At 42.2% G+C, this 20231-nt stretch overlaps 1 protein-coding gene across 3 annotated transcripts in view; it reads right to left on the bottom strand.

Moving 5' to 3' along the window:
* The window catches only part of ADIPOR1 (adiponectin receptor 1), an 89227-nt gene that overhangs the window by 33847 nt on the left and 35149 nt on the right, over positions 1–20231 (bottom strand). For all 3 annotated transcript variants that reach the window (XM_073616066.1, XM_073616065.1, XM_073616067.1), the window contains one exon: positions 590–715. In XM_073616066.1, the coding sequence (XP_073472167.1) occupies positions 590–715 (126 nt within the window). The remainder of the gene's footprint in view (positions 1–589; positions 716–20231) is intronic.

Here is a 20231-nt window from a genome sequence, read left to right as displayed (position 1 = left end):
TAAATAAATAAATAAATAAAAATAAAAATGCCATAAATCTTTCCCCTATTTTGTAGATGCTATAACTTTTGCACAAACCGATCAATATACACTTATTGTGATTTTTATTACCAAAAATATGTAGAAAAAAAACATATCAGCCTAAACTGAGGAAAAAATTAGCTGTTTAAAAAAAAAAGTTGGGGAAATTTATTATAGCAAAAAGTACAATTTTTTTTTTTGTTTTGTACTTTTTATTTCTTCAAAATAAAACAATATTAGAAACGAAAATTATACAATGAAAATTTGAGGCAGGGCTCACACATATGCAAATTGGATTCGTTTTAAAACACATCAAATTTGTATGACATGTGAATGTGACCGGCTCTCAATAGAGCCTGTTCACACATGTCCGGGGGGGGGCCACAATGCAATTTCAAAAAGGGTCCTGTGCGTTTTTTGGGTCTGGTTCAGGTGCAAATTTAGGCAAAAATCTGCACCAGAAGTGCACATGAAATAGTGAACAAAAACGCACCGGTCCCTGGACTGCAAACCAAAGCCGCACATATGTGAACCCAGCCTAACCAATTAAGAGCAAATGACTGTTCACCTTGTATACAAATTCCTCCATTTTCTCCATGGCATGGTGTGCTTGTAGAGGAAGAGTCAATACTCTCACCTCCTCCTCCTCCTCTTCTTCTTCCTGTGGTCCCTTGGCTTGCTGGCTTTCATTTCCCTGCAGAAAAACAATGGAGAGCATTTAAAAATTGTACTGTTAAATAGAGGTCGACCAATATATCGATATTTGGCATTTTTTAATTAATTGGCATCGGCCGATTGTGCTGATAAAAAAGGCAGATTTAAAACTTCAGTGCGACTTGCAAATGACTTCTGTAATAGAAGTCAATGCAAGTTGCCTGAAGTCTTCCAGTGGAGCACTTGTTTATCCTCTCTGGGCAGCCTGCCAAGTCTGAGAAAAGAACCAAAAAGAGATACAATGTTTATACTTATCAATGGACTGAACTCCTGTGTAGGAGTTCTCAGTTTAACCATTTAAAGACTAAGGGCTCTTTCACACGGGGCGGTGATGATCCGCCCCGTGAACACCTGCTCCGCCGATCCCCGCTGAGCAGAAAGATGACAGGTCCATCGCTACACACTGTGCAGCGACGACCTGTCAGAGCGCCGCTCTCCCCTATGGGGGATCGGATGATGACGGACCGTAGAGTCCGTCGTCACCCGATCCAATCCGAAAACGGATGGAAAAGTAGGGTTTTCCTCCGTTACACTTTTCGGATCGGAATGGGTCGGATGTCAGCGGACATGTCACCGCTGACATCCGACGCTCCATAGGAATACATGTATGTCCGTTTTTCATCCGAAAACAGAAGGATGAAAAACGGACAAACAGATCGTCAGTGTGAAAGAGCCCTAAATCTTTTATGACACTTATTTCTTACAAGTAAAAATCACTTAGAACCCCCAAACATTATATATATATATTTTTTTAGCAGAGACCCTAGGGAATAAAATAGCGGTTGTTGCAATATTTTATGTCACACGGTATATGCGCAGCAGTCTTTCAAACGCAATTTTATTGGAAAAAATACACTAATGAATTAAAAAAAAACTAAACTAAAAACAGTAAAGTTAGCCCATTTTTTTTTCGTCCAAAAGTTTTGATTACCTGTTTTTGTGTATTTAAAATGCAAGATATAGTGTTTTTTTTTTTTAAATCTAAATTATACATACAAGTGAACTGATTGGAGGTTTGTTTTGTTTAAGAAATGTTTAAATGTAAAATTTTCTGTATAACTTATTACTTAGGGCTGCTTTCACACTGGAGCGGGCAGGCGTTGAGGGTAAAACACTGCTAGTTTTAGCAACGTTTTACCGTCATTTTAGCGGCGCGCTTATAACGCAGCTATCGGCCGATGAAGGGGTTAAATGCACCTATTCATTTCAATGGGCAGGAGTGGTGGAGTATAAGCTCCAAAGATGCTGCTTGTAGGACTTTTTTTTTTAACATCCTGCCAACACATCGCCTCAGTGTGAAAGCACTCGGGCTTTTACACTGAGACTGCAGGGGAGCCGTTTTGCAGGCACTTTAGAGGCGCTACTTTTAGCTCAAAAGCGCCTGAAAAACACCCCAGTGTGAAAGGGGTCTAACTATTAGATTTTATGAGATAAGGGGGAAAAAAGAAAAAAAAAAAAAAAAAAACGGCATCATATATCAGCCATCGGCCGCCACGATTTCTAAATATCGGCATTGGCCAGAGAAAAACCCATATCGGTCGACCTCTACTGTTGAGTGCTAAATAGGACCAGGGACAGATGTGCTAAAAGACTGCAATGTGAGTCAGAGATTGCCTCTACTGCTCTAAAAGTATCACAAAGACAAAATAAAACCTGAGCTTGGCCACTTCTCTAGTAGCAATACTGTATAGAGACCTTTGTCAAATTGTCTTAGCTAAATGCTCAGGAATTGTGGCGTAGGGGGTCACACATATACAATGAATGAACTGTTGCATATACATTTTTCTGACATGTTGGTATTATATCTTTCACTGGGGTGTTACAAGTTTCACTAATAAATACAGTACAGCTGAATAAAATAATAATTGTGCGTCTTCATTTCAGGCTGCAAAGCAACAAAATGTGATTATTTTAAAAGGTGGGCGATTCTTTTCTATACCCACACTATATACTGTATATTTATATACGAGGTGGTATCAAAAAGTTTAGAGACTAGCTCAGTTTAAAAGAAAGTACTTTATCTACCTTTATACACCATCACCTTCAAAATAGTCTCCTTGCACAGTAATACAGCACTCCCAGCATTCCTGCCACTTCTTGAATGTGTCCTGGAAGTCTTCTTTTCGAAGAGTGTCAAGCACCTTCTGCAATTCGCGCTGGATCTCCGCAATGGTGTCAAAATGACGACCATTGAGCTGGATCTTCATCTTCGGGAAGAGGGCGAAGTCCGCAGGAGTCAAATCTGGCAAGTAGGGTGGGTGTGGAAGTGAGACCATTTTGTTTCCGGCGAGAAACTCATATTTGTTCTAGCTTGCTGTCCATGATGAAATAGAAGTGGTAACGCACGTGGTCAAAATGGCAACAGTTGCACAGCTCCCAATGTACACGGGACAATTTCTTCACGGACTTAAAGTGTTACTAAATCCACAACAGTAAAATCAGTCTGTATATGCAGAATAGCATACTTGTTATACTCACTGTGGAACTTAAGGAGTTAATCCTCTGCATTGTGTAAAAAGGCTCCTTGATCCTGTATGCATAGATCCTCCCCCTCCTGCATTGTCTATCTGGGGAAGGCCAGCTAACACACAGGCAGGGTAGCCAACCTGCACATGCTGAGTCATGTCTTTTATGCTGGAGAGAACATTTCCTTGTTCTCAGAGCTAGCCAGGTCACATGATCTTACATAGTTGCATAGTAGATGAGGTTGAAAAAAGACACAAGTCCATCAAGTCCAACCTATGTGTGTGATTATTTGTCAGTATTACATTGTATATCCCTGTATGTTGCAGTCGGTCAGGTGCTTATGTAATAGTTTTGTGAAACTATCAATGCCCCCCGCTGAGACCACCGCCTGTGGAAGGGAATGCCACATCCTTGCCGCTCTTACAGTAAAGAACCCTCTACGTAGTTTAAGGTTAAACCTATTTTCTTCTAATTTTAATGAGTGGCCACGAGTCTTGTTAAACTCCCTTCTGCAAAAAAGTTTTATCCCTATTGTGGGTAGGGTTGCCACCTTTTCTTCAAGCCAGACCCGAATATGTGGCGCATGGCAAATTTTTTTGTGCTATACTCTATAGCATTTTAAAGACCTGGGGGAGAGCAATATTGCAGCATGCTTAGCACGCCGCGGCAAACAGTTGGTGTGGCCGATTTTAACAGGTGGCAACAAAATGGTGTCTGACTATCTCGGTTACTTGGAAAGCCACAATCCGGTCTGAATAATGTGTCTGGGTTTTCGGTAGACTGAAATCCAGACACATGATTCAAAACCTGAGCTATTCAGGTGGACCCCGGACAGGTGGCAATCCTAGGCGTCATAATACAGGGGTCAGTATCACCCCCCCATAACACAGGGTCAGTGTCACCCACTTAATATAGGGGTCAGTATTACGCCCTCCATAATACAGGGGACCCCCATAAAGGAACTCATTAGATCAGAATCCCCTTAGAGACCCAAAAAAATAAAATTAAAAAAAGCACAACCCCAATAATTGTGAATGATGGTGGAAACAACCCAAGGATAATCCAAGTATTAATACACTCCAATCTTATTTAAACATACATATTGTTCAATCTCCACACACATACAATAGTGTATGAATAGAGGTAAAAAAGTGGGGTGGTTGGCACTACCCTATTACACAAAGTAAGTATAAAAGAAGGTAGTGGGTAAGTGCCCTGTCTGCAAAGAAAAACAGGGAGTGCCTGTCCTATGAGGACTATGTTATATATGTGTACCTGTCCTGTAAGGACTAAGTGTGTATAGGTGTACCCTCCAGTGGTGGATATAAGTGTAATCACGCACAAGTGTAATAAACCGCTTGCCACCTGCCAGCTGCCAGATGTCCGCCGGGCACACGCGATTGCCTGGTAACACGGCAGGACCGTGGATCTGTATATGTAAACACACAGATCCACGTCCTGTCAGAGGAGAGGAGACCGATGTGTGTTCTCAGTATAGAGCAACACCGATCGGTCTCCTCCCCTTGTGAGTCCCTTCCCCCTTCAGTTAGAAACACAATTAACCCCTCAATCACCCCCTAGTGTTAACCCCTTCCCTGCCAGTGACATTTATACAGTAATCAGTGCTTTTTTATAGCACGGATCGCTGTATAAATGTGAATGGTCCCAAAAATGTGTCAAAAGTGTCCGATATGTCTGCCACAATATCGCAGTCATGATAAAAAAATCACAGATCACTGCCATTACTAGTAAAAAAAAAAGTTTATAAAAATGCTATAAATCTATCCCCTATTTTGTAGATGTTATTACTTTTGCGCAAACCAATCAATATACGCTTATTTTTTTACCAAAAATATGTAGAAGAATACATATCGGCCTAAACTGAGGAAAAAATTGTTTTTAAAAAAAAAAAAAATTGGATATTTATTATAGCAAAAAGTAAAAAATATTGTTTTTTTCAAACTTGTCACTCTTCTTTTGTTTATAGCGCAAAAAAATAAAAACCGCAGAGGTGATCAAATACCACCAAAAGAAAGCTCTATTTGTGGGGAAATAATAATAAAAATTTCATTTGGGTACAGTGTTGCATGACCGCGCAATTGTCATTCAAAGTGTGACAGCGCTGAAAGCTGAAAAATAGCTTGGGCAGGAAGCAGGTGAAAGTGCACCGTATTGAGATGGTTAAACAAATAATCAGTGCATGTGAAGAAAAATAGAAGCAGGTAGTATAAGTGATCAAACAAGAATAAACATACACATAATAAAAAATATATATATTTATATATATATAGAAAATGGTACTGGAGGGAAATCTCTGGTTTGAAGATTTTATACATTAGCCGCGTTGTGACGGGGGATCACAAACGTTCTGCAATATTTAAGGAATACTGACACATGTTATTAAACCCTAGAGGACCTAATTGTGGAGCGACCTTTGGGCAAATGGTGACCGATGTGTTTAACCCCTGACTGTGTGGAGACAGCCGTGAAAGCCTGACTTTGTGGAGCCAGCTGCGGGAGCCCGATAGACCAACGGATGGGACACTAAGAGCTGAGGAGGAGTTTCATCCACGGTTACCCACACATGCCCATCACCCCTGCAGGGGTTACTATATTTGGTGAGTGGGGACCTGACGGGGGGGAGCACTACCAGTCACCTGATTTGCTGAGCACTGAAGTCACCTGAAGGAATATAATTGTCCATTTTGGAATTATACTTTTATTATCATCTTTTGGGACTTTCACTTTGATTTTTCATTTTTTATTTTTATTATATTTTACTTTTAATTATATGGTTGGACAGTTGGTTAGTTACATTTGTGTAACACGTATATGTTTTAGGTCTCAGTTTTTGACCTGATACACATAATAAAAAATATATATAAATGTGTCTATGTTTATTCTTGTTTGATCACTTATACTACCTGCTTTTATTTTGCTCCACATGCACTGATTATTTGTTTAATTACACTTGTGCGTGATTACGCTGATATCCACCACTGGAGGGTACACATATACACACTTAGTCCTTACAGGACAGGTACACATATATAACTTAGTTCTCATAGGACAGGCACTCCCTGTTTTTCTTTGCAGACAGGGCACTTACCCACTACCTTCATTTATACTTACTTTGTGTAATAGGATAGCGCCAACCACCCCACTTTTTTACCTCTACTCACAGTAAGTTCCCTTGGGAACCCAATAGGGGGGGGGCTGCAACCCGTTATCATCCTGAGCGTGGAGCATACCACATATTTAATAGTGTATGAATAGTAGTTTAAATCCATTCCAAAATGTGTTGTGCTAATATCCAATTTATAAACACCTTTTGCGTTAGATACATTGGATATTAGCACAGCACATTGTGGAATGGATTTACACCACTATTCATACAGTATTATATGTGTGTTGAGATTGAACAGCATATATTGTATGTTTAAATAAGATTGGAGTGTATTAATACTTGGATTGTCATTAGGGGTTTCCACCATCATTCACAATTTATTTTTTCACATTTGAATTAATATAATTATAGGGGGAGGTTGCACTGCATGTTTAAAATTTTATTTATTTATTTTTTTTTTTAGGTGTTTTTTTTTTTTTTTTTAAGATCAGAGTCCCCTATATCAGATTCTCTTTAGAGATCAGTCTCTAAGGGGGGTGTTGATGTAAGGGGACTGTGAAATAATGGGTGTCTCTAAAGACGGGGGTGATATAAGGACACACTGATCCTTATATCATAATGTGGGTCTCTAAAGGGGGTGCTTATCTAAAGAGAGTTTCCCTTATCTAATAGAGGTCTCTAAGTAAGGGGGGGTGCTGATATAATGGGGGGTCTCTAAGTGGTCAACAGCAATCAGAACCCCCTTCCCCACAGACTCCCTCCATTAGCTCAGATTCCCCTTCCCTTATATCGGTCCCCCTCTTGATTAGATCAGGGAACCCCATCAGTATCCCCCGTCCTGAAAGACCCCCATTAGACTGCCTTACCAAGAGCCACTTCGAGCCAGGAAGTGTGGGAGCCGGAGCATTTACTCACAGGGCTTCTGTTAGAAATGATTGGGGCCCTCACCCCCTGAGGAGGGAAAGAGGTGGGGGGAGGGAGGTAAAAAAGGGGGAGGTCAGAGAGAGAGGCAGTAGTGAGGGGGAGGGGGGAGAGAGATGACAAAGAGAGAGGGGGGGGTCTGACAAAGAAGGGAGTCTGACAGAGAAGAGGGGGGTCTGACAGAGAAGTGGGGGGGGGGGTGCTGACAGAGCAGATGAGAGAGACGGACCTCAGGAGACAGTGACACACAGCGTGAGTTAGGACTCTGGAGCATGCAGGGCAGGCGCGGTTATCCACAGACACAGTGCAGGCAGCCCTGCATCCACATGTGACCAGCAGCTACAGCTCCAGGCGAATCATTCACAAACCTTCATGTCCGCCGTCCGGTCTGTCCCCCACATGACCTGCAGCCTGCTCGGCCAATCACAGGACACCCGCCGCTGCCCTTTGCTAAGCTGGGCTCAGACACACAGAGCGCCCCAATGTTTAGGCAGTGTGTGAACATTGATAGCAGGCACAGGACGGGATGATCATGCACCCCTCTAGAGGTTTGTTGCGGCCGGAGCCAGAAATCCGGCTGCCACAGGACGGTTGATATGTGTGCCCGGGTTTCCGGCAGGTGGAAACCCGGGGCACAGGTGTCCAAACCCGGACTGTCTGGGTCAAAACCGGGCAGGTGGCAACCCTAACTGTGGGGTCACCAGTATGGTATTTGTATATTGAAATCCTATCCCCTCTCAAGCGTCTCTTCTCCAGAGAGAATAAGTTCAGCACTCGCAACCTTTCCTCATAACTAATACCCTCCAGACCCTTTATTAGCTTTGTTGCCCTTCTTTGTACTCGCTCCATTTCCAGTACATCCTTCCTGAGGACTGGTGCCCAGAACTGGACAGCATACTCTAGGTGCGGCCAGACCAGAGTCTTGTAGAGCGGGAGAATTATCGTTTTATCTCTGCCGTTGATCCCCTTTTTAATGCATGCCAATATTCTGTTTGCTTTGTTAGCAGCAGCTTGGCATTGCATGCCATTGCTGAGCCTATCATCTACTAGGACCTCCAGATCCTTTTCCATCCTAGATTCCCCCAGAGGTTCTCCCCCCAGTGTATAGATTGCATTCATATTTTTGCCACTCAAATGCATTATTTTACATTTTTCTACATTGAACCTCATTTGCCATGTAGTTGCCCACCCCATTAATTTTTTCAGATCTTTTTGCAAGGTTTCCACATCCTGCGGAGAAGTTATTGCCCTGCTTAGCTTAGTATCATCCGCAAATACAGAGATTGAACTGTTTACCCCATCCTCCAGGTCGTTTATGAACAAATTAAATAGGGTATTGGTCCCAGCACAGAACCCTGGGGGACTCCACTACCCACCCGTGACCATTCTGAGTACTCCCCATTTATCACCACCCTCTGAACTCGCCCTTGTAGCCAGTTTTCAATCCATGTACTCACCCTCTGGTCCATGCCAACGGACCTTATTTTGTACAGTAAACATTTATGGGGATCTGTGTCAAATGCTTTTGCAAAAATCCAGATACGCCATGTCTACTGGCCTTCCTTTTTCTAGATGGCAACTCACCTCCTCATAGGTTAATAGATTGGTTTGGCAAGAATGATTCTTCATGAATCCATGCCGATTACTGCTAATGATACCGTTCTCATTACTAAAATCTTGTATATAGTCCCTTATCATCCCCTCCAAGAGTTTACATACTATTGATGTTAGGCTAACTGGTCTGTAATTCCCAGGGATGTATTTTGGGCCCTTATTAAATATTGGTGCTACATTGGCTTTTCTCCAATCAGCTGGTACCATTCCTGTCAGTAGACTGTCAGTAAAAATTAGGAACAATGGTCTGGCAATTACTTGACTGAGTTCCCCAAGTACCCTCCGGTGCAAGCCATCTGGTCCCCGTGATTTATTAATGTTAAGTTTCCCAAGTCTAATTTTAATTCTGTCCTCTGTTAACCATGGAGGTGCTTCCTGTGATGCATCATGAGGATAAACACTGCAGTTTTGGTTACTGAAGCCCCCCGATTCCCTCGTGAAGATTGAGGAAAAGAATATATTCAATACCTTCGCCATCTCCCGGTCCTTTGTAACCAGATGTCCTTCCTCATTCTTTATGGGGCCAATATGGTCTGTCCTCCCTTTTTTACTGTTAACATACTTAAAGAATTTCTTGGGATTTTTTTTTGACATCACACATGTGGGCATGTATACAGGCTGTAAGAGAAATCTCCTCCTACCTGAAAACACAGCTCTGGACAAACGCTGCAGGTTATTACATGACCGTGGTATACAGATCAGCCAAAAAGGGTATATAGTGGCAGTATTTTAATGTAAAAAGAAGATTTATAAGCTGTGGACACTGTGGGTGGGCAGATGAACTATTTTCATATTACTGAGTTTAGTAACACTTTAACCACTTGCCGACCAGCTCACGTCGATATAAGTCGGCAAAGTGGCACGGGTGCGCAAAACTACGTAACTGTACATCACTGTGTCATCGGCGGTCAAAGTGGTCCCGCAGACTCGATGTCCGCCGGTGGCCCGCGATTGTGGCACAGAGAGGCAGAACGGGGAGATGCCTATGTAAACAAGGCATTTCCCTATTCTGCCTAGCAACATGACAGGGATCTACTGCTCCCAGTGATCGAGAGCAGTGATCTCTGTCATGTTCTAGTGAGCCCATCCCCTCTACAGTTAGAACACACTGAGGGAACACACTTAACCCCTTGATCGCCCCCTTGTGTTTAACACCTTTCTTGCCAGTGACATTTACACAGTAATCAGTGCATTTTTATAGCAAACCAATCAATATACGCTTATTGCGATTTTAATTACCAAAAATATGTAGAGTGCAAATCGGCCTAAACTGAGGAAAAAATTAGCTTTTTTAAAAAAAAAAAAAAAATGGGGATATTTATTATAGCAAAAAGTACAAAATAGTGTTTTTTTTCAAAATTGTTGGTCTTTTTTTGTTTATAGCGCAAAAAATAAAAACCGCAGAGATGATCAAATGCCACCAAAAGAAAGCTCTATTTGTGGGAAAAAGGACGTTGATTTTGTTTGGGTACAACGTAGCACGACAGCGCAATTGTCAGTTAAAGCGACGCAGTGCCGTATCACAAAAAATTGCCTTGTCATTGAGCAGTCAAATCTTCCGGGGCTGAAGTTGTCAACCTACATTCAATTTAAAGATGCATGTATGATATATTGTTGATTGTTATACATATATATTTCCCTGATTCTTTGCAACCACTATATTGTAGATTCATGATTGACCTCCTCATAACACCCCTGAAGAAAGAGACACTGATACTCTGAAACGAGTCGGATGAATTACGAGAATTTCATGTGCAATCTTGGTGGTGATTTTGTATTTTGTACACAGCAACTGTAATCATTCCAATATATTTTGTTTTTATTTTATATACTATATTTAATAAATTACACTTTTTCTATTAATCTACATTAGTGCCTTAAAAGTCCATTTAGGGGATACCTTCTTGTGTCTAATTAGTTTGGATGTGGCACCCCATGGGGACATGTTCACTGACATAATCCTTGTAATGAGGGGTCCACAAAAGCTGGTAAGCGAGTATTTCAGCTTTTGGTGAAAGCACTTTAAGGGTGGTGAATGATGAAGCTCATCACTAGGAATATTCAAGACTCACTATTTTTTTATCACTTTTCTTGACAGAATCACTCTGGTTTAGACCAGTTTATCCTGTTTTTACATAATTTATTATTTAGCGCGATTCTGTATATTTTTATTTGCTTTGAACTGTGTCTATATTCCACAGGAAATTGTTGCTTTATATGTGTGTTTATGGTGTTATTTCTTAGCGCAGTTTTTTACTTATTTACTTGCAAGATAACATGATGTTCATCAGTTCATGGACTGTGTAACTAACAACTTTAAATCACTAACTATTTCAGAAGAGTTGCCCTCAGTGAAATACCTTCAACCTTAATCTAGTCCTGTCATCAATGGAACTATAGATGGTAACTGCAAAACAGTAACATTCCTTCACACACAGAATCCCAGTGAGAACCCCAAAGACGTTGATAATTCATTTCTGCACCAAAGGCTTGGCCTAAGCTGCAGTTACCCATGGAGAAGTGACTTGATGCCTTCAAGGAATGTTTTAGGTATCAAGACTGCAATGTCAAAGATAACCACAGATTTTATCTGATGTTTTTGATCTATGCATATAGGTTTGCATGCTTTTCTCTCTTTTCTTTGTGTACTCCAGGTCCAGGAGGACAGTACACCCATGTTCATGGACTTATATTGTCTTAGACTGAAATCTAAAAAGATTTCAAGAGGGGAGTGTTATGTATTTTTTATATTGTATTTCACTATATCAGGTTACTACTGGAAGGGCCACTACTACTTGTTTGCTTGTGTAATTTGACATCTCCTTCTTCGATCCCAATTTCTGTTTAATGCTAGTTAGTTCAATCCTAACTAGATCCTCCCTATTTTTTCCATGTTCCTTTAGGCCCCTTTCACACTGGGGCGGTTTGCAGGCGTTATTGCGCTAAAAATAGCGCCTGCAAACTGCCCCTAAACAGCCTCCGCTGTTTGTTCAGTGTGAAAGCCCGAGGGCTTTCACACTGAAGCGGTGCGCTGGCAGGAGAAGAAAAAATCTCCTGCGAGCCGCATCTTTGGAGCAGTGAAGGAGCGGTGTATTCACCGCTCCTGCCCATTGAAATCAATGGGACAGCGCGGCTATAGCCGCGCTATACGAGGGGTTTTAACCCTTTTTCGGCCGCCAGCGGGGGGTTAAAACCGCACCGCTAGCGGACGAATACCGCGGTAAAACAGCGCTAAAAATAGCGCTGTTTTACCGCCGACGCCCCCTACCGCCCCAGTGTGAAAGGGGCCTTAGTCAGTGTTAGTGCTTTGTAGAGACAGGGCTTAGGAAAGTCATTGTCTTCTTACACTTTAAAAGATGGGAAAAAACGAAATCTGTATTGTACTTATCTGAGGTCAAATTTTGTTGGATTCAACTGCTGTGTTTATTGAAGAGTTCAAAGTGATTCTAAAAGGTTGTAATTAACTGCTTCAGGTCCACACTATAGCAGTTTCACTGCTACAGGGCGGCACCTGTGTGCCGGATCACGTATATATACCAGATCCAACACTTTCGGGTGGGGAGCATGCATGCGCGCCGGCTCACTTCCGCTGTGATTACACACAGCAAAAGCTGATCGGCAGGTGCAGGGTACTCAATGTCTTCCGGCACCTGCCGATCGTCAGGTAGAGACACAGAATTGTGATCTGTCTATGTAAACAAGGTATATCGCTGTTATGACAGGAGGGAAGGGATGGAGTTTGTGTCCCTGCGAAGCAGGGAATAAATTCCGTCTCTTACCCTAGTAAAAGCATCTAACACGGTATAGTAAAACAATGACTAGGCACAGAATTAACCCTTTGATCGCTCCTCATGTTAACCCCTTCCCAGCCAGTGTCATTAGTACAGTGACAGTGCGTCAAAAAAATAACAAATAAAAATAAAAACCTATTTATGGAAAAAAAAAAAAAAGGACATAAATCGCATTTAGTTTCAGCATTGCATGTCCCCCCAATTGTCAAAGTAACGCAGTGCTGTATAGCACAAAAATGGCCTGATCATGAAGGGTGGTAAATCTGGAGGTTAAGTGGTTAAAAAAAAAAAAAAAAAAAAAATCAAACAAACAAAAATAAAACAAACATATTATACTTACCTGCTCTGTGTAATGGTTTTGCACAGAGCAGCCCTGATCTTCTTCTTTTTGGGTCCCCCATTTGCGGTCCTGGCTCCTCCCCCCTGCCGAGTGCCCCAAATAGCAGGCGTCTTGCTATGGGGGCTCAAGGGCCGCGCTTCTATGAATGGACATCGTCCATTCACACACAGAGTGTGGCTTCGGCCCCACTCTCTCTTGATTGACAGCAGCAATGGCTCCTGCTGCTGTGTGAGCCTATGAGGAGGGAGAGACCCTGGAGAGGTTCTGCTCTCATTTACATTACTGGATCGAGATGGGGCTCAGGTAAGTAACCTTCTGCCTTTGGAATCACTTTAAGAATTTAAGAATCACTTTAGGAATCACTTTACTCCCATGGATGGTGCCAAGTCAAATGGGTAACCATGCTATCCAGACAGACTGGGTCTACGGAGGTATGTCATTAGACGCCTGGACAGACACTGTCCCCAGCTGATCTAAAGGGCTAGGTAACATGTGATCGCTGTGGTCAAAATGAATTGAGCAGCAGCATACTAGTTACATACACATACTAGTTACAATGCAGTCTCCATGTGATCTGTAAATTAACCCCTCAATTCCCTTATCCTGCCCATCTGTACATTAACGCCTTTATCTTCACCCTGTTACTGTATGTGACCAGTATATTAACCCCATTACTTCTTGCTTCCTGTGTGTATTACCTGTACAATAGTGTATTTCAGGGGTGCTAAACCTATGGCCCCGTAGCCTTCCAATGTGGCTGGTGACCTCGAACAAAGGAAGCGAATACCCATGATTTGGGTTGATGGGTCAGCAAGCTGAGATCACGATCAACGGGTTGCTGGCCTATCATTCCAGAGCATCAGAGTTCATGATGCCAGAAGCAGGGGAAGCAGGGGGCGGTGGAAGGATCAGGAATCTCAGAAGCCGATACGTCCTCTGTAGTGTCGGCTCCTATCTCAGATGGAGCGATACCAAGTGCACTTCGCCTGGGACCTTTCTAGCAGCCTGGAGAGTGATGCCAGCAGAAGCCGGAATCGGAAGAGGTCAGTGTATCAAACATACACTGCACTTCTGCAATTGGTATATTAGCACTTAGCACTAAGAAAAAAAAAAAGTGTTATTAGGCTGTTTTCATACGGATCCTCAGGTGCAGCGCTGTGCACCTGTGGCTTTCCTGCGGATTAGCTGCACTGAGCCATAGACTTCTATAACAACCTGTGGGTTTGGTGCACTAACATGTAAAGTCTATGGCTCAGTGCAGCTAACCCACAGGAAACCCGCAGGTGTACTGCGCTGCACCCGTGGTGCAGGTAAATTGCAGCGCATCAGTGTGAAAGCAGCCTTATTATGGGCTCAGAACAATGGGAAATTCCATAGTTCATTGTGGCCTGCGATTGGTTATTGAATCACTTAGATGGCCCTCGTTCTTCAAAAGGTTGAGCACCCCTGAGGTATCTGTGTTTACCCGCCAAAAATTATGGCAGAAAACGAGATTACCTTGGGGTGTATGCTTTCCAAAGAAAAAGGTCATTTTTGGAGTTTTCATACTATTCTGGCATTTTTATTTTAACAGAAGGTAAGGGAAACTTTTTTTTTGATCTTCAAAATGTTTTAACTTTTTCTTTTTATAGTAAAAAATAAAAAAATAAAAAATCAGTTGTTAAATGCCACCAACAGATGTTTCAAAATAATTTTATAAAACTCAATAAGGTATATCATTGCATGACAGAGTAATTGTCAAACTATCACAGCTCTAAAAACTGAAAAATGGCCTGGCAATGAACAGATTTTACAGGCTGGTACTTACGTGGTTAATGAACATAACAAGTGATTCAATTGCACACACCCAGCAAATTAAAAAAATAAACCCCATGGGTCCGACAACCTAGAGGTCTCCTGTGCCCTCAGTAAGTGATCAAAGACATCTTTTCTGTCTACTAAAAAAAGAGGAAAGTATCTTGTCACGTCGGAAAATGTGTCCAAGGTGGAGTGCCAGGGTCCAAGTGTATTTGTGGATGAGCAGAAGCTGTTTTTAGGGGGGACCATTGCCTGTCTGTGGGCAAACATTTAAATTGCCAAAAGCTTATCTGTGGCACTTTGCTTTGGTACTCTCTAGCTGTAGAGTTGCAAAGGTATTTAGTAAGTCTGTTATTTATTTACAGATATTGATTTGTAGCAATAAAATTATTTTCCATTGTCCACCACTCCGCAACAAATTGCCAGTCTGTGCAGACAGTTGCAGAAGTACAACACTGATACGTACCTACCAGCACAACCAAAGCTCCTCTTGCTGGAACTGCAATCCTCAAACCTGAAAGGTGTAGTTTCATCAACCATCAGCGAGCATCTCCCAGCAGCCAGCAGGTTCCTGGAATTAGTCCGCCCCTGATGCTGGCTGTCGGGAGGGTATTTTAACCCCTCATTTAGCTTTTTATAGCATTCTGCCCTGTTTTGCCAAACATCCTGTTATCCTTGAACTAGTGATCTTGATTAATTCTGTACATGATAACCTAAATCACTGCTGCTTTGAACCTGTTACGCTGATCCTGCTCTCTCTATCTGTTCCCCCTCATAATGGATCCCCACATTCCACAGGCCACAATCAACAACCCGATCAATTCTATGCAAAGGAGATGTGCTGCACTGTGTGAGGCAAATGGTGGTCAGACCAGATACTGACTGGTTTTCGGACCCCCCATATACAGTAAGACTGCACATTTTAAAGTGCCCTCTTATTGTGGCCAGCCAAAGGCACACCTGTGCAATAATCATGCTGCCTAATCCGCATCTTGATATGCCACACCTGTGAAGTGGACGAATTATCTTGGCAAAGGAGAAGTGCTCACTAACAGAGATTTAGACAGATTTGTGAACAATATTTGAGAGAAATAGGCCTTTTGTGTACACAGAAAAAGTCGTAGATCTTTGCTTTCAGCTCATAAAAAACAAAACACAAACACAAAAAAGTGTTGCGTTTATAATTTTGCTCAATATATTATGCGTCAGTAGCATCAGAGAATAGAGAATAATGCCTCTGGATATTGCAGGATTTAACTAGTTAGTTAGAAGCTGCTGGAATATTTTAATGTCGTTCATTCCTGAAATGATTCTGTCTGGTAACCCCAATGGTGGTGATGATTTTTCTCTTCCCTTTAGGGCATCTCACGTGTGGCTGTTAAAAGAGAAGTATGTGTTTTAGTTTTTTTTTTTTTATTCATACTTACTTAGGTGGATGCAGAGAATCGGTCTGATGATGCATCTGTCCCAACGGTGCCTCTACACAGAGAGCGGAGTGATCGAACACCGCCGATCACTCAGTTCTCACAGTTCCGAACAGAGAGCTGGTGATTGTCAGTCGCCAGTATCTGCTCTGCCCCCCCTCCTCGCTCACTGGAGCGCTGAGCTGTGGAGGGGGCAGGAGCAGCCAGCTCAGGCTCTCTGAGAGGAGGAGCCGGGTGTCGGTCCAGGGATCTAGGCGGATCCCGATTCCGTGGTCGTGATGACGTGGAGCCTTGGACCAACTCTGTGACCTCAGCAGAGAGTGGAATCTCAGCCCGCTCCCTGCTGAAAAACAGAGCGCAGAACAAACTGTACTCTTGTGATCCACAGGAGTACAGTCAAACGAGCTTTCCCTGTACTTCTTTAAAGATGATAAACCCCACTTTCTTGAACATTTTTCAGCATTCAGGGGGCTTTGCTGGAATATATATATATCAATGCGATACATTTCTCTAGTCAGACAAGGAAACTGCAAGCTAGGTTTTGCTTAACCCCCACACCAATCATTACTTGGCAACTTACACCAATGTATTCCTGCAATTAGACACCAGATTCCAAAGATCTTCTCTGTTACCCATAACAACACCACTGCAGCTGAGCAAACTTTACTTAGAACTAGGGCTGCACCGATAGCAGTATCAGTGCCGATACTGAGTGTTTGCACGAGTACTTCTACTCGTGCAAATGCTCCGATGCTTGAGCCGATACCTGGACAATCAGGCACGATCGATGTAGCCGTGGGGGAGTTACAATCACTGATTCACCGATCTCCCTGTGTGGCTTTCAATAAAGCATCTGACAGCCGCTTTGCTGCTTCTCCTCCTATCTCACTCCCCCCCCCCCCCCACAACCGCTGCTTTCAGCTGCTTTATTGAAAGCCACACAGGGAGATCAGTGAATGTAACTCCCCCACCGCCACACCGATCACCCCTGACTGTCCCCTGTGTTGTCCTCTGTGTTCTCCCTGCGCTCCAGTCCAGTCCCCCTCCGTGTCGTCCTCCGGTTCCCCCCCATGTCCTCCGCCATGAGCTCCTCCAGTTCCCCGTGTCCTCCTCTGTGCGATCCTCCCTTTGCTCCTCCGGCTCCTCAGGGAAACATTGTAATAAATATTTAAACTAAAATTGTAATAATAATAATAAGCAAAAAACAAAACACTGACACCCCCCCCCCCCACCAAGAAAAAGTAGGATTTTTAAAACAGCTTACCTGTAAAATCCTAGACAAAAACAAGAACCCCCTAATGGTGGACTTTTAAGGCACATAAAAGATTTAGAAGTATATTAATACAAATAAGGTTTATTGAATTTCAAAAAACACAACAATGGTGTAACATCTACTATTTGGAATGCATACAAAAGCATTTTTTACAACAATATACAAGGTTAGAAAGTACTCTTGCACCCGACGCGTTTGGAGTGTGTGAACCTCCTTCCTCAGGGGTGGGTGTGAACTAGAGACATTTCTATTCTAAAAAAAGAAATATATAGAGAAAGCAACTATAAGTATTTAAGCATATGTATAAATACAACAATTCTCAATAAGGTTTCCATATTTCTTGCACTTACATTATTGTAATGTATTGCTGGTTTAGCATTCCATGTAATTCTAATTAAAAACAGCAGCAACAACATGGTCTGTCTACCAGATATATTCTTGGTTCCAAAAGAAAGTGGTGGTTTTCGGTGGAAAATTATTTTGTATCCATACTTAGATGGAAGTAAGGATTCATTCAGATAGTGTGTATTTTTTCTAATAGTAGTAAGGGAGGAAATGAATCCTCCCTTAGCCTTCCAAAGAAAGGGAGGCCAGTGAGGGGCGTAGTAATAAGGTACATATTCTGAGGATACACCGAGGCCGAAAGGCAACTCCTGCAAAAAACATAACAGTAAAAAGGTTGTATAGTAGGGTATCATATTTGCTTCAATGTAAAAAGCATTAATTATGTTTAATTAGATGGAAACTCATTTTGTGTGCAAATATTAAATCATACCTTAAGGTTGTTATGAAGCTCAGCGGCTGATGTTGCTAGTGTGTGGATAGTAACTATAATAGTGACAAAATAAATAAATCACTTATTTCGTTGATTGAGTAACTAGTTTTAAATATTATGTAGAAACATCATGAATGGACTACCTAATTTTATAGAAGGCTGTTGTCCTTATTTAGGAAACAGAGATTAACTAACAATATCAATACAATAATTTTTATTTTTTTACCTTAAGGTTGTTATGAAGATCAGCGGCTGATGTTGCTAGTGTGTGGATAGTAACTATAATAGTGACAAAATAAATAAATAAATCACTAGTTTTAAATATTATGTAGAAACATCATAAATGCACTATCATAATTGCCATATCACTATAGCCTTGGGGCAGAGTAAGTTAGTTTATTAGAATGTATTTCTAAATAATAAAGAGTAAAAAAAGGCCCTGAGCTTTAGTAAAAAAATAAAAATTATTGTATTGATATTGTTAGTTAATCTCTGTTTCCTAAATAAGGACAACAGCCTTCTATAAATTTAGGTAGTCCATTTATGATGTTTCTACATAATATTTAAAACTAGTTACTCAATCAACGAAATAAGTGATTTATTTATTTTGTCACTATTATAGTTACTATCCACACACTAGCAACATCAGCCGCTGAGCTTCTTAACAACCTTAAGGTATGATTTAATATTTGCACACAAAATGAGTTTCCATTTAATTAAACATAATTAATGCTTTTTACTTTGAAGCAAATATGATACCCTACTATACAACCTTTTTACTGTTATGTTTTTTGCAGGAGTTGCCTTTCGGCCTCAGTGTATCCTCAGAATATTTACCTTATTACTACGCCCCTCACCGGCCTCCCTTTCTTTGGAAGGATGAGGATTTTTAAGGAGGATTTTTCTAGATTGGGGACACAGCCTAGGTACTCTAAATACTTCACTGTACTGAGCACATTGCAGTCTAAGCGTGCTACAGACTGTTCTACGAGTAGCAAATCATCCAGATAAGCTGTTACTGCTATGCCTCGAGCCTTTAGCTTTGCCAGGGGCGGGGCTAGAACCTTCGTAAACACCCGAAGTGCAGTAGCAAGATCGAAAAAGGTAGGGCCACAAACTGGAAGTGGCACTGCTCCACTGCAAACCTTTGAAACCTTTGGTGAGCACGGAAAATTGGCACATGTAAATATGCATCTTTGATGTCTATCGATGCCAGAAATTCTCCTCCCTGAAGGGTGGAAACCACCGAGTGGATTGACTCCATGCGGAAAGAAAGAATGTTTAGGAACTGATTCTGGTCTTTTAGATCTAGAATAGGTCCGACATCCCCGTTTGGTTTTGGAACCGTAAAGAGGTTAGAGTAGAACCCCGAGCCTTGCTCTTCTGGGGCTACTTCTATAATCACCCCTTGGGATAACAGGCGTTCTAAGGCCAGAAGCAAGGGCCTCCTTTTTTCTGGATCTCTGGAGACTCTTGACCTTAGTAAGCGGGATGGCGGAAACTCCAGCTTGTAGCCCAGAGGCACTGTGGAGGTTACCCATTTGTCCTGAACCTCTTCCCGCCAGGCGTCTGCAAACCGCAGCAGCCTTCCCCCCCACTCGGCCGAGCGGGGGCGGCTCTTCATAAGGAGGCTTTGGGGTTCTGCTTAACAGATCTTGGACCCCAAGACTTTTTCTGCCCTTGGGCCTGGCCTTTGACCTTTCCCCTAGTATTGGACTGGGGAGGCCCAGGCTCCACGGGCTGGGGAAAGAGAACGTCTAAACGAGGGATGTTTACTCTTGTTCTTAACCGGCAACAAAGTGATCTTGCCCCCGGTAATCCTCTGGATATATTTGTCCAAATCATCCCCAAAACAAGCGTTCCCCATGAAACGGGAACCCAGTCAAAAATCTTTTGCACGAAGCCTCAGCTGCCCAATGCTTAAGCTAAAGGGACCTGTGCATGTGTACCAGCAGGAGAGTAAGGCGG

Source organism: Aquarana catesbeiana, linkage group LG02 (assembly GCF_042186555.1).
Source record: "Aquarana catesbeiana isolate 2022-GZ linkage group LG02, ASM4218655v1, whole genome shotgun sequence".
Lineage (NCBI taxonomy): Eukaryota > Metazoa > Chordata > Amphibia > Anura > Ranidae > Aquarana > Aquarana catesbeiana.
Note: the sequence above shows the minus strand (reverse complement) of the source record. Positions and strands in the feature narration are given on the sequence as shown.